At 35.3% G+C, this 13,492-nt stretch overlaps 1 protein-coding gene across 1 annotated transcript; it reads right to left on the bottom strand.

The window, feature by feature from the left end:
- Positions 1 to 2,255: 2,255 nt before the first annotated feature.
- LOC109585137 (ankyrin-3-like) lies at positions 2,256 to 10,798 on the bottom strand. Its single transcript, XM_020001091.1, has 5 exons — positions 10,330 to 10,798; positions 10,239 to 10,278; positions 9,405 to 9,701; positions 7,779 to 8,471; positions 2,256 to 4,167 (listed from the first exon to the last, which is right to left on the bottom strand). Exons 1-5 carry the CDS (start codon positions 10,588 to 10,590, stop codon positions 2,633 to 2,635), a joined length of 2,826 nt encoding a protein of 941 aa, XP_019856650.1. The 5' UTR covers positions 10,591 to 10,798; the 3' UTR covers positions 2,256 to 2,632.
- Between the last annotated feature and the right edge of the window lie 2,694 nt (positions 10,799 to 13,492).

A 13,492-nucleotide genomic window follows, 5' to 3' on the forward strand; every position in this document is an offset into this window, starting at 1 on the left:
AGCATAATGCTAGCTTAACTGGGCACTTACATGTACTTTAGTAGTTTAAAATTGGTAGAAAGACCTATACAGTGTACAATGTACATCTAATCTTTGTTTTTAAGTGGCCGGACCCAATTAATTCTAATTAATAATAATTAATTATGTATTCTTAAAAGCACATGTTTACTTTACATTAGAAAATGGCAACCTCAAGTGCATTGAATATTGATAAGCCCCAATTGTAATTTTATTTGTTTATACATTCATGTAAGACAAATATGTAAATACAGCCACATACACTGTGTAAACACATTCTCAAATGATCTACCGTATAGCAGAAAATTTTTGTGGCCCAAAATTTTTGTGGATTTTGCACTTTTTTCAAAACCCACGAAAATAAAATCAGTGAAAATTGATTTTATACGGTTTAAGATGGCCAAAAATGTAGAAAACCACAAAATTTAAAGCCACAAAATTGATTTTTGGACAGATCCGTGAAAATTTTGGGCCACGAAACTTTTCCACTATTATGGTATATAAACACTTACCTTATGTTTTTGTCACTCCTCAAATTATAATTAAAAAAAGACGAAATGGAGGCAGGTAGAGTTTTTAGTGTTGAGCCTGTTAAAATGTTTGAAACCCCACCTCTGACTCACAAGGCCAGACTGCCTCACCTCCCTTCTACCACTATGCTATTATCACTTACTCATAAACACACAAAACAAAAACCTTTATACATGTAACACATATGCATACTACTGTGGAATACACACACAAATACATCATGCAAGCTGGCTGAACTGCATGGCAGTAGGGATGCTCATGGTGTGGGCTGTGTTAGATAGTCTGGGGGTAGAATACTTAGCATTTTCTCAATGTGAGACTTAATGTGAGAGCTAGGTCTCAATCTTCATCTCTTTATCTCTCTCTTGTCCCACACAGAGTCATTGACTCAGATTATTGAGGCTGGTTATACCATAATTTTTGTAAAAAAATTTGTCATAACTGTTTAGGGCAGGTAATTTTGAGAACGAAATTTTAGACGTCAAATGGAAATAGTTTATTTTTGACGAATTTATTGGCAGCATGTTGGTGCGTGAGTGTGTCATGAAAGTCTGCCAAGTCACTGCTTACCTGCCATTCCATTGACATTAGATGAATATAGAGAATCCTGACACAATGAGAACCTGTATTATATCTATGTACTATGTATTTTATTATATGTATTATGTCTGTGTATTATATCTATGTTAGAATATGTGTTAAGGATTTTTGTGACGAATATTTAGACTACTTTAGGTACTATTTCTCCCGAATAATTATTTATTTTCAATATTAGAGTGCTGGATTTTTAGAGAAATTATGGTAGATGATCCTATACATCTTGCTGATTTTGGAGGTGCACTGACCAGTGGAGAATCACATCAAATTTAAGGAGTTCTTGAATGTCCAGACGTAATCACTTCAAGTCCACTGTGGCAGAACTATGGACATTGTCTGATGAAGCCTACTATTATTTGCGTCTACTAATTTTAGCGAAATCAGCAAAAGTCATGTTTAGCATTACTAATTTTAGCATTTTTAACCAAATTAACTATAAATAATGACCATTATAATGAATAATAATTATTTTGGCGTCTATTTAATTTAGCAGTTTTAAGCTCTCTCGCTATTTTTAATTTTTTAATTTAATTTTAATTTTAATTTAATTTTACTTTAATAAAATTAAAATAATTTTATTAAAAACATTAAATTGATAAAAAACTAGATGCTAACATACATCTTAATTGTCTAAGAAAGTAAGAATAAAAGTAAGTCAAAATACAATAATAACAACAACAAAATAATTATAATAAAAATTAAGAGTAAGTACAAAATAAAGGTACACGATGTGTACATGCTATAATAAAATAAATTATTAATTAAGGAAGAAAGGGAAGACTAACAAAAGAAAGCAAAGATGAGCTCCAGTGATACATGTTAATGGAGAATATATTAAAGAAGAAGGATTGATAATGTGGGTATATGGTGTAATGGTGATAACTGGTAAGGTGGTTACAGTTACAATGGTCACCATTAATCTTAACACCTTCATACTAAGTTTGACATTTAACCACCATTGTCACCTTATCATTACTATGTACACCAAAGACGTGCAATATATCCATTACAATTGTACCACCATCCAATATGGTGGTACAATGGTAATGGATATATTGCACGTCTTTGGTGTACATAGTAATGATAAGGTGACAATGGTGGTTAAATGTCAAAATTAGCATGAAGGTGTTAAGATTAATGGTGATACAAGTTTAGAGATTACAGAAGTATTGTATAGGTAATATTGGTAGCCATTGGTGTATGGTGTAATAGTACAACGGTGATACAATGTTATGTAAGGTGGTGGGATGGTGATAGGTGCAATGGTAAGATGATAGGATTGGTGATATTGGTAACTATTGTGGGTATATGGTGTAATGGTGATGACAATATTCTAAAGTCGTGTTAGGCAAGGTGGTAGGATAGGTATGATGGTGTAATGGCAATAGGTTACATATGGTGCTGTGGTAAGATGGTGTATTGGTAATATGGTGATAGGTTACAAACAATGGGCTGATAAGGTGGTAAAATGGTGATAAGGTTGTGTTTAAGATACAATATCTTGTCCTGGTGGGTCAACCTGTTGTCCTTCAAGTTTCTCATGATATCCACTCCCTTTGCTTTGTTCTAAAAGAAATAAATCATAATGTATCTCTTGAAGATATTTAACTACTGATGAATCAGGATTAACTGATTGAGCTATTTCAATATCATGTGGACGAGGTTTTAAATTGAATGCGTTAACTAAGAACCGAACAAGTTCTAAATTAGAATTCTTACTAGCGAAATAAAGCATGGTTTTACAATCATCAGTTTCAGCTAGTGCATTACAATTGAGATCAGTTAGAAAGTATTGTACTAACTCCATGCTACCAGCTTCACATGCTCCATGAACTGAAGTGTATCCATTATTATCAGGATCATCAGGAGTACATGGGAAGGTCTCTATGAGATAACGTACCATACGAATATTATCAGAACGAGAAGCATAATAAAGAGGAGTACGACCAGACTTGTCTTTAGGTACTGGATTAGAGACAATGTTTAGTTCCAAATACTGGTATATATAAACTCTCTTTCTCTCTGCTAGTAAGTGTAAGCAGGTGATGCCATCTTCATCTTCTGCTAAAGGATCCAGTCCATGTGTTTTAATTAATGTTCTTACTATTCCAATATCTCCTCCCTCACATGCTGCATGAAGTAAACCACGTCCTCTATTATCCATTACATTAACACCTAGAGGATAAATACTAGATATACAACAAAACATTTCAATATGGCCATTACTGCAAGTTGTATGCAATACAGAGGATCCTCCATTATCAGTAGCTGTAAGGAGATCACGATGAGTAGAACTACCAGTGACTGAGAACAGTAAAGCTTCAGCAGTATCCTTATGACCAGAGGCAGCTGCTAAGTGTAATGGTGTCTGTCCTTTCTTGTTAGTAATTAATAAGTAATTGTTAGATAGACTGGCTTTCAGTAATGGTGATATCATATTCTGTTGTCCACGTTGACAGGCTACATGTAATGGTGTATTACCATCTTTATCTTGTACATTAATATGTACAGCATTATGTGGATTATTGTATATGTCATGAGGACTGTCTAATAAACACTTTATCTCACGTAACCAGACAACACTCATTGAGGGTATACTCTTACTCAGTAAATATTCTAATATTTCTAATTTATTAGCTGCTACAGCAACATGTAGTGGTGTACGGTCTTGATGATTGGTTGCATTAGGATTACAATAATTATTATCAATGAGATACTTCAATACATTCAAGTGGCCCCTCTCTACTGATATGTGAACTGCTCCAGAACCTTCGTCATCAGTAGCTAATAAATTACACTTCTTACTAATAAAATATTCAATAACTTCTAACTGATTAAAGTACACTGCAATAAGAAATGGAGTATGACCATTTTTACTGTGAGGTAGTTCAAGTGACGATGGTGTGTATTTTATAAGGTACTGAATCAAGTTCAATATCCCATTACTACATGCTAAGTGAATAGGAACCATTCCCTCATCATTCACAACACACAGATCTAACTGATGATTCTCTACCAGATGTTTAATAAGGTGAGTGTGACCGACTGAAGCTGAATAATGAATAACACTGTTACCATCATTATCTGTTAGGCTTAGACGGCACTTGTAATCTTTCACATATAATTCCAGTAGTAAAATATCACCAGATTGAGCAGCATAATGAATTGGTAAGGTACCATTACTGTCAGCTTGATGAGGATCTAATTGATAGGTAGTTATTAATTCTTTAACAAGACGTAAGTTAAGAGACAGTGAGGCATAATGTAAAGCAGTGAGGCCATTCTTATCCACTGCAGTAGGAGTCAAACCTTGTTCAGTAATAAGATACTGAACTAACTCAAAGTTACCACTCCATGCAGCATGATGTACTAACGTGCCTCCATAATTATCTGTTTTATTAATATCACAATGATGTACCTCAATGAGGTAATGAGTGATATCAATATGACCATTATGACAAGAACGATAAAGACATGTCATACCATCATTATCAGTAATACTAGGATCACATTTGTGATTATTAATAAGATACTTAACAGAATTAATACTACCTGACTGGCAGGAGTAGACTAATGGTGTACGACCATTAGTATCAGTATCATTAGCACTGAGATTATATTGAGATATGATATAACTTAATACACTAGTAGAACCTGACAAGGCAGCATAATGTACTGGAGACATACCATCATCAGTTAATGTACAATTGATATTATATTCCTCTAATGCTTTCACTAGTAATGTACTGCCAGTCCATGATGCATAATGAAGCAATGACCAACTATCATTTGTAGTGGCATTGATGTTAAAGTTATGGCAAGTGCTAGCTTTCTTGAGAAGTAAATAAAACATTTTAACTTTTTTGCTTCGTTTGATAAAGTTAATATTTTGTTTTATTCTAGTATTATTAATAATCTTAACATCTGATGCATCACATTGTGCCATGAGCTTACTATACACAATACCAGCTGGAATATGTATGCCTGCATAACATGCATGATGTAAACATGAGTAGCCATCATTGTCATTAACTAATAATGTTTCATTACCTTGAATACTAACAATATACTCAACAACTGATGATGAAGCATACCATGAAGCAATATGAAGTGGAGTCCTACCATATTCATCTTTTACATCAATGGATAAGTGATATTGATTTAACAGATATTTAAAAAGCTCAACACTTTTATTATTCAAAGAACGACAACTATAATGTAATACACCAGCCCCTAACTTTGTTATGTCATCTGGTGAGAAGATGTTTAATGATTCAAGTTTGTGGACTAATGCTAACTCTCCACTTTTACAAGCTAACAGTGATAAGGAAATACTACTGCAATTAATCTGAGAAGTATTACAATTTCTCTCAATAAAGAATTCCACTAGGTCAGAATGGCCCCCATTGCTGAGTACAGTAATGCAGTGTTATCGATATTGTCTGGTTGATCAGGAGGAACATGAAACGTGTCTACTAGATATTGTACTATAGATAAGTGGCCCTTATAAGATGCCATATGTATACTAGATACACTATTATCATCACCTTCATTAGGATCAATACCATATTGATGGATGAGTAGTTGAAGGATCTCAATGTGTCCACCATATGATGCAGAGTGTAATGGAGTCCAACCATGAAGACCACGATGAAATGTACTGTTACCAAACTTGTGAAGAAGCCATTGTACTTCATCTTTTAATTATCTCCAAGCTGCTTCTGTCAAGTATTGTATAGGTGATATTGGTAGCCATTGGTGTATGGTGTAATAGTACAATGGTGATACAATGGTATGTAAGGTGGTGGGATGGTGATAAGGTGGTGATAGGTGTAATAGTAAGATGGTGTTTAAGATACAATATCGTATAGGATTGGTGATAATGGTAACCATTGTGGGTATATGGTGTAATGGTGAAGATGGTATTAAAGTCGTGTAAAGGTAGTTAGTTAGATGGCGGTAAGGTGGTAGGATAGCTATGATGGTATAATGGTGATAGGTTACATATGGTGCTGTAGTAAGATGGTGCATTGGTAATATGGTGATAGGTTACATACAATGGACTGATAAGGTGGTAATATGGTGATAAGGTTGCGTTTAAGATACAATATCTTGTCCTGGTGGGTCGACCTGTTGTCCTTCAAGTTTCTCATGATATCCACTCACTTTGCTTTGTTCTAAAAGAAATAAATCATAATGTATCTCTTGAAGATATTTAACTACTGATGAATCAGGATTAACTGATTGAGCTATTTCAATATCGTGTGGATGAGGTTTTAAACTGAATGCGCCAACTAAAAACTGAACAAGCTCTAAATGAGAACTCACACTAGCAAAGTAAAGCATGGTTTTACAATCATCAGTTTCAGCTAGTGCATTACATTTGAGATCAGTTAGAAAGTATTGTACTAACTCCATACTACCAGCTTCACATGCTCCATGAACTGAAGTGTATCCATTATTGTCAGGATCATCAGGACTACAGGGGAAGGTCTCTATGAGATAACATACCATACGAATATTATCAGAACGAGAAGCATAATGAAGAGGAGTACGACCAGACTTGTCTTTAGGTACTGGATTAGAAACAATGTTTGGTTCCAAATACTGGTATATATACACTCTTATTCTCTCTGCTAGTAAGTGTAAGCAGGTGATACCATCTTCATCTTCTGCTAAAGGATCCAGTCCATGTGTCTCAATTAGTGTTCTTACTATTCCAATATCACCTCCCTCACATGCTGCATGAAGTAAACCACGTCCTCTATTATTCATTACAATAACACCTTGAGGATAAATACTGGATAAATAACGAAATACATCCATATGGCCATTACTGCAAGCTGTATGTAATACAGTGGATCCTTCATTATCAGTAGTTGTAAGGAGATCATGATGAGTAGAACTACTAGTGACTGAGAAGAGTAAAGCTTCAGCGGTATCCTTATGACCAGAGGCAACTGCTAAGTGTAATGGTGTCTGTCCTTTCTTGTTAGTAATTAATAAGTTATTGTTAGACAGACTGGCTTTTAGTAACAGTGATACCATATTCTGTTGCACACGTTGACAGGCTACATGTAATGGTGTATTACCATCTTTATCTTGTACATTAATAAGTACCGCATTATGTGGATTATTGTATATGTCATGAGGACTGTCTAATAAACACTTTATCTCACGTAACCAGACAACACTCATTGAAGGTACCCTCTTACTCAGTAAATATTTTAATATTTCATATTCATTAACTGCTACAGCAACATGCAGTGGTGTACGGTCTTGATGATTGGTTGCATTAGGATTACAATAATTATTATCAATGAGATACTTCAATACATTCAAGTGACCCCTCTCTACTGATATGTGAACTGCTCCAGACCCTTCATCATCAGTAGCTGATAGATTACACTTCTTACTAATAAGATATTTAATAACTTCTAACTGATTGAAGTACACTGCAATAACGAATGGAGTATGACCATCTGTACTGTGAGGTAGTTCAAGTGATGATGGTATGTGTTCTATAATGTACTTGATCAAGTTCAATCTTCCCTCACTACATGCTAAGTGAATAGGAGCCATTCCCTCATCATTCACAGCACACAGATCTAACTGATGATTCTCTACCAGATGTTTGAGTATAGGAAGAGAGTCACTGTACTCACAGGTAATGTGAAGAACTGTTGATCCATTTGAAGTCTTAGCTGCTACATTACACTGAGGAAGACTAGTGAGATAAAGTACAACTGGAACATGACCTCCTTCACATGCTTTATGAAGAACTGTACTACCAGTATCAGTAGTAGTGGCATTAATATCACACCGATACTTGTTGATCAGTTCCTGTAGACAATGTAGCTTACCTTTATAAGCAGCTGAATGAGCTAGTGTGTACTTGTTATTGCTAGTGTGATTAGTAATATCCACACTATACTCCTGACTGTACAATTCCAGTATATGAGTATGTTCAGTCTGTGCCACTGCATGCAATCCTGTAAAACCATATTTATCAGTAGCTAAAGGCTCAAGCTTATACTGTTGTATTAGTAATTGTACTAGATCAAGATTACCTGAGAAACAGGCAAATGTGACACATCCTTGATCACGTCTCATCTTAGCATTGACATCACATTTCATATCATTTATTAGAAATGTGACCACTTGAATATTACCACTCTCACAGGCTAAATGCAATGGTACTTGACCTTCATTGTCAGTAGAGTGTAGTAAACTAATGTATTGAGGATATTGACTGGTGATATGCTTGATAAAGTGATTGTGACCTTTTAATGATGAAAAATGAATAACATTCCAACCTTTGTCATCTGTTAGGATCAGACTACACTTGTAATCCTTCATGTATAATTCCAGTAGTAAAATATCACCAGATTCAGCAGCATAATGAATTGGTAACTTACCATTACTGTCAGCTTGATGAGGATCTAACTGATAGGTAGTTATTAATTCTTTAACAAGAGGTAAGTTAAGAGACAGTGAGGCATAATGTAAAGCAGTGAGGCCATTCTTAGTGACTGCAGTAGGAGACAAACCTTGTTCAGTAATAAGATACTGAACTAAATCAAAGTTACCACTCCATGCAGCATGATGTACTAATGTGCGTCCTTCATTATCTGTTTTATTAATATCACAATGCTGTACCTCAATGAGATATTGAGTGATATCAATATGACCATGACGACAAGAATGATGAAGACATGCCATGCCTTTATTATCAGTAATATTAGGATCACTGTTATGATTATTGATAAGATATTTAACGGAATTAATACTACCTGAATGGCAGGAGTAGACTAATGGTGTATGACCATAAGTATTAGTATCATTAGCATTGAGATTATACTGAGATGTGATATAACTTAATACACTAGTAGAACCTGACCAGGTAGCATAATGTACTGGAGATATACCATCATTAGCTAATGTACAATTGATAGTATAATCTTCTAATGCTTTCACTAGTGATGTACTGCCACTGACTGATGACCAATGAAGTAATGACCTACCATCATTTGTAGTGGCATTGATGTCAAAGTTAGGGCAAGTGCTAGCTTTCTTGAGAAGTGAAGAAAACATTTTAACTCTTTCATTTTGTTTGATAAAATTAATATTTGGTTTTGCTCTAGTATTATTTATAATATCAATAACTGATGCATCACTTTGTGCCATAAGCTTACTATACACAATACCAGCTGGAATATGTATACCTGCATAACATGCCCAATGTAGACATGACTTACCATTATTATCATTAACAAATAATGCTTCGTTACCTTGAATACTAACAATATACTCAACAACTGATGATGAAGCAAACCATGAAGCAATATGAAGTGGAGTCCTACCATATTGATCTTTTACATCAATGGATAATTGATATCGATTTATAAGATACTTAAAAAGCTCAACACTTTTAATATTCATAGAACGACAAGTATAATGTAGTATACTAGACCTTGTCTTAGTTATGTCATCTGGTGAGAAGAGGTTTAATGATTCAAGCTTGTGGACTAATGCTAACTCTCCGCTTTGACAAGCTAGCAATGATAGAGACTCGCTATGAAAATTAATTTGAGAAGTATTACAATTTCTCTCAATAAAAAATTCCACTAGGTCAGAATGGCCCCCCATTGCTGAGTACAGTAATGCAGTGTTATTGCTATTGTCTGGTTGATCAGGAGGAATGTGACACATGTCTACTAGATATTGTACTATAGATAAGTGGCCTTTATAAGATGCCATATGTATACTAGATACACTATTATCATCACCTTCATTAGGATCAATGCCATATTGATGGATGAGTAGTTGAAGGATCTCAATGTGTCCACCATATGATGCAGAGTGTAACGGAGTCCAGCCATGAAGACCACAATGATATGTCCTGGAGCCAAACTTGTCAAGAAGCCATTGTACTTCATCTTTTAATCCTCTCCAAGCTGCTTCATGTAATGGTGTACTGGTATTCTCATACCATAATGGATCACATATATCTATGAAGAATATTATTATTAACACATGTATGTAATCCTGTTTGACCATTGCCCAATGGAGGGTTGACTAAATGTACTTACCAATATCAGTGGATGAGTGCTTAAACTCTTCTATTGAAAACTGTGAATTTGAAAATAATAATATTAAATTATCAAGACAAGGATAACAAACCTCTCTTAGATCATATTTATCTTCACCACATGTTAGTTCAGTGATACCAATACTAGCTAACTGTTGCTGTAGCTTTGTAGTTAGAGGAAATAATAAAGAATAAAGATACTCGGAAATGAGGTAACCCAAACAGAGAGAACTCAGGTGAACAGATCTAAAGTGAAGATCATATTCAGGAATATCCAAACTTTTTGGTATTGCTCTACGAAAGAAGAATATGTCATCCAGTGTGTAGTCATCTCTGTCAACTTTAGCAATCATTACTCGTGTACCAGGAGGAACACTTTTTACACCAAACTGTACAGCATCAGCATCTTTCAATAGTCCACCACTGTTTACAAAATAATCCTTTAACTTCTCTTCATATGACGACCAAGTTCTCTTTAATGAACCATTTTTGGGTAGAAATATTCCAACAAGTTTTATGATTAGTTTATAGTTGAACCATGACACATACTTGTCTTGTAGCAGAGTAAATAAATTTGATAATGTTTGGATATCTTTAAACTCTTCCCTAACTGCTTCAGCAGTTGTTTGCTGTTCCTTTTTAGGACCAAGTAATGACAATGCGTGTGCATTAAGGTAGTCAATGATTCTAGGTAGATCCCTTGATTTGAAGGAATTTTTTGTTATTCTAATCGCTTCAAGAAATTCATCTCGTAGATCGTGCAGTTTGCTTGCTAAGTCAAAATGCTTACCAGAAAGACCACCAGTACCTACAATGTACAAATGCCCTTATTAATGATTTAACTGTAAGCATGAATTGTGTATGATCTATTTTTATATCATTGTGAGGGATTACCTCCTACTCTGTCAGTGCTTGCTGGTGACATACATGTAGCTACCTCATCTGTTTCAGGAGTGACACTCTTTTCTAAAAAATAAAATTATAACCAAATAGTAATTTTGTGCATGTGAGACAATATGCTAGGGAATTAATTTCACGAGAAATTTAATTCTAATTAATTTTACTAAGGCTGAAAAAAGAACATGACTATAATGAGCGAGAAAATTCGGTCAAATTCAAGTAACATTCATTATACTGAGACTGGAATTTTGTGCATTATGATTAATGACATTCATATGACTTCAACTACTAAAGTAGTTGGCTTGATACAAAAAAGGAGATAATTAGGGATGAGGCTATTATTTCTTACCTATTATGCTATTTCATGCCTTTAATCGTTATGATTCCCAATATTGCTCATGGTAATTCACTCAAAGATGGATTTAGTTACATTATTTCACTTCTTTGCAGTCTCACCCCGCTTCTTCACTAGAGAAGGAAGGGTCTGGAGACATTCAAAGCATATCTTGGACACAATGGAATGTAATTAGTGCTGCAGCTTCATCATTGACTGGATGCACCTACGTGTTAATTTCACGTGATGAACAGGCCCTTAGTGATTGACATTTGCTTGCCACTAAATCCTGTTAGCATTATAATCACTAAAAACTTTGTGATGCCCATCTGCTGTTTATTCTTATCTTCCCTTTGAACTTCAGACCCTGTAACAACTCATAAAACTACTTCAAATTCTACCTATCTTCAAGACGCCATTTTATTAAAATTATATTATGCAATATTCACAAGCCTGCAGTGGTACCACGTGGTTGGAGCAATCTGATTGGTGCGCATACATTAAAGCACAAGGACCAAGAAAAGCTTTGAGTGTCTCCAAACCTTTCTTTCTCCAGCGAAGATGCGGGACTAAACTAATTTCTTTGATAATTGGCAACCATTTTCTCAATTTTTGGTTCTTTAACTAGACCTCTATGTATTTATTATTAAACTTACAATTATTTAAGTATTATTGATGAGATTAATATAAATATTAATAAATTATGCCCGTTCTTTCCGTTTATTACAGCATAATGCTCAGGACTCTAAAATTTTTACAGAAACTATGCTGGCATATTAGCCGCATCCCCAGAGATAAATTGGCTACCCAACCCAACCTATGCTAACACATAATATATTATCATAGATACTGTGACACTGACAGTGATACTATTGATGTCAACATTCAACTAATATACGAACCTTTTGAACTAGTTGATCCTGCAGGTGGCATAGCTGGTAGAGGATGTTCACGAGCTATTTCATCAGCTAATGCTGGATCACCTCCTCCTTCTTTAACAGCGACACACACTCTCCTCCAACAAGGAATACCATAACGCTCGTAATCATAATCTTTCCTTAACCAATTACTCCAAAACTTTCTGCAGGCAAGTGACGGTGTTTCCACGACAATCAGCTTCTATCTTGTTAATTGTGTTTATTTTGAGACGCAAGGAAATGGCAATCTGCTTCCAGGAAGCTGAAAGTTGCTCAATTTTCTCATAAATATCATAAAAGTCATCGATGCCTGTGCAAAATATCATGAAATGTCAAATATACTCCCAAACTCACTTAGTTCTTTATTGCAAACGTTTATAAAAGGAGCAGAGGAAGAGCTAGGGCTTGTACTTGTAGCCATTGCTTGTGAAGATAGGTCAATGTTTACACCCACGCAAAAGGTGGTTAGTCCAGCGAGGCGTGGCTCAGTAATACTCCGTAGTCTCTAGTAGATATAGCTCTACGGACTGTACGGAGTAAACACGTGGGTTTGAATGGTTTAGTCTTCACTTTTTTGTCGAGATACTTGTAGAAAACCTCTCTTCATCTCTTAGTAGAACACCATCAAACAAGTATCTCTTGACTTTCAGACTATTTCATTTATTAAATAAAGGAGTGAGTACCCCACAGTCTACACACTGGAGTAAGGACAGGCCTAGTCTCTAGGACAGGCCTAGGTGGCGTCAGACTAGGACAGGCCCGACAGAGGAACAAGGGCTTGTAGCCCGGGCATTGTATGACTGTAGTACTTTCCCGTCCCACGCGTATGGCAGGTTGGTAGTCTCGCTAGCCAGACCCTTGCCTTCCAGGGAAATCATGTTTATGTTGGAGTTCTGTCAGCTTTTACCCAAAGTGGTGAGTTAGCTCTACTTTTGTATTAACCTTATCAATGGTAATAGGAACTACACGCTCATTTAAATGGATCAATTAGTTCCAATACTATGTGTAAGCTGATTGAGCTCAAGTCCAAGAAACAGCTTTTAGGAGGAAAAGATGAGGGTTTCGCTGATTCTAATCCAAACAGTTGGAAGACAGTATGAGTGA

The sequence above is a fragment of the Amphimedon queenslandica genome, unplaced genomic scaffold (genome assembly GCF_000090795.2).
Source record: "Amphimedon queenslandica unplaced genomic scaffold, v1.1 AMPQUscaffold_13112, whole genome shotgun sequence".
In the NCBI taxonomy this organism is placed as follows: Eukaryota; Metazoa; Porifera; class Demospongiae; order Haplosclerida; family Niphatidae; genus Amphimedon; species Amphimedon queenslandica.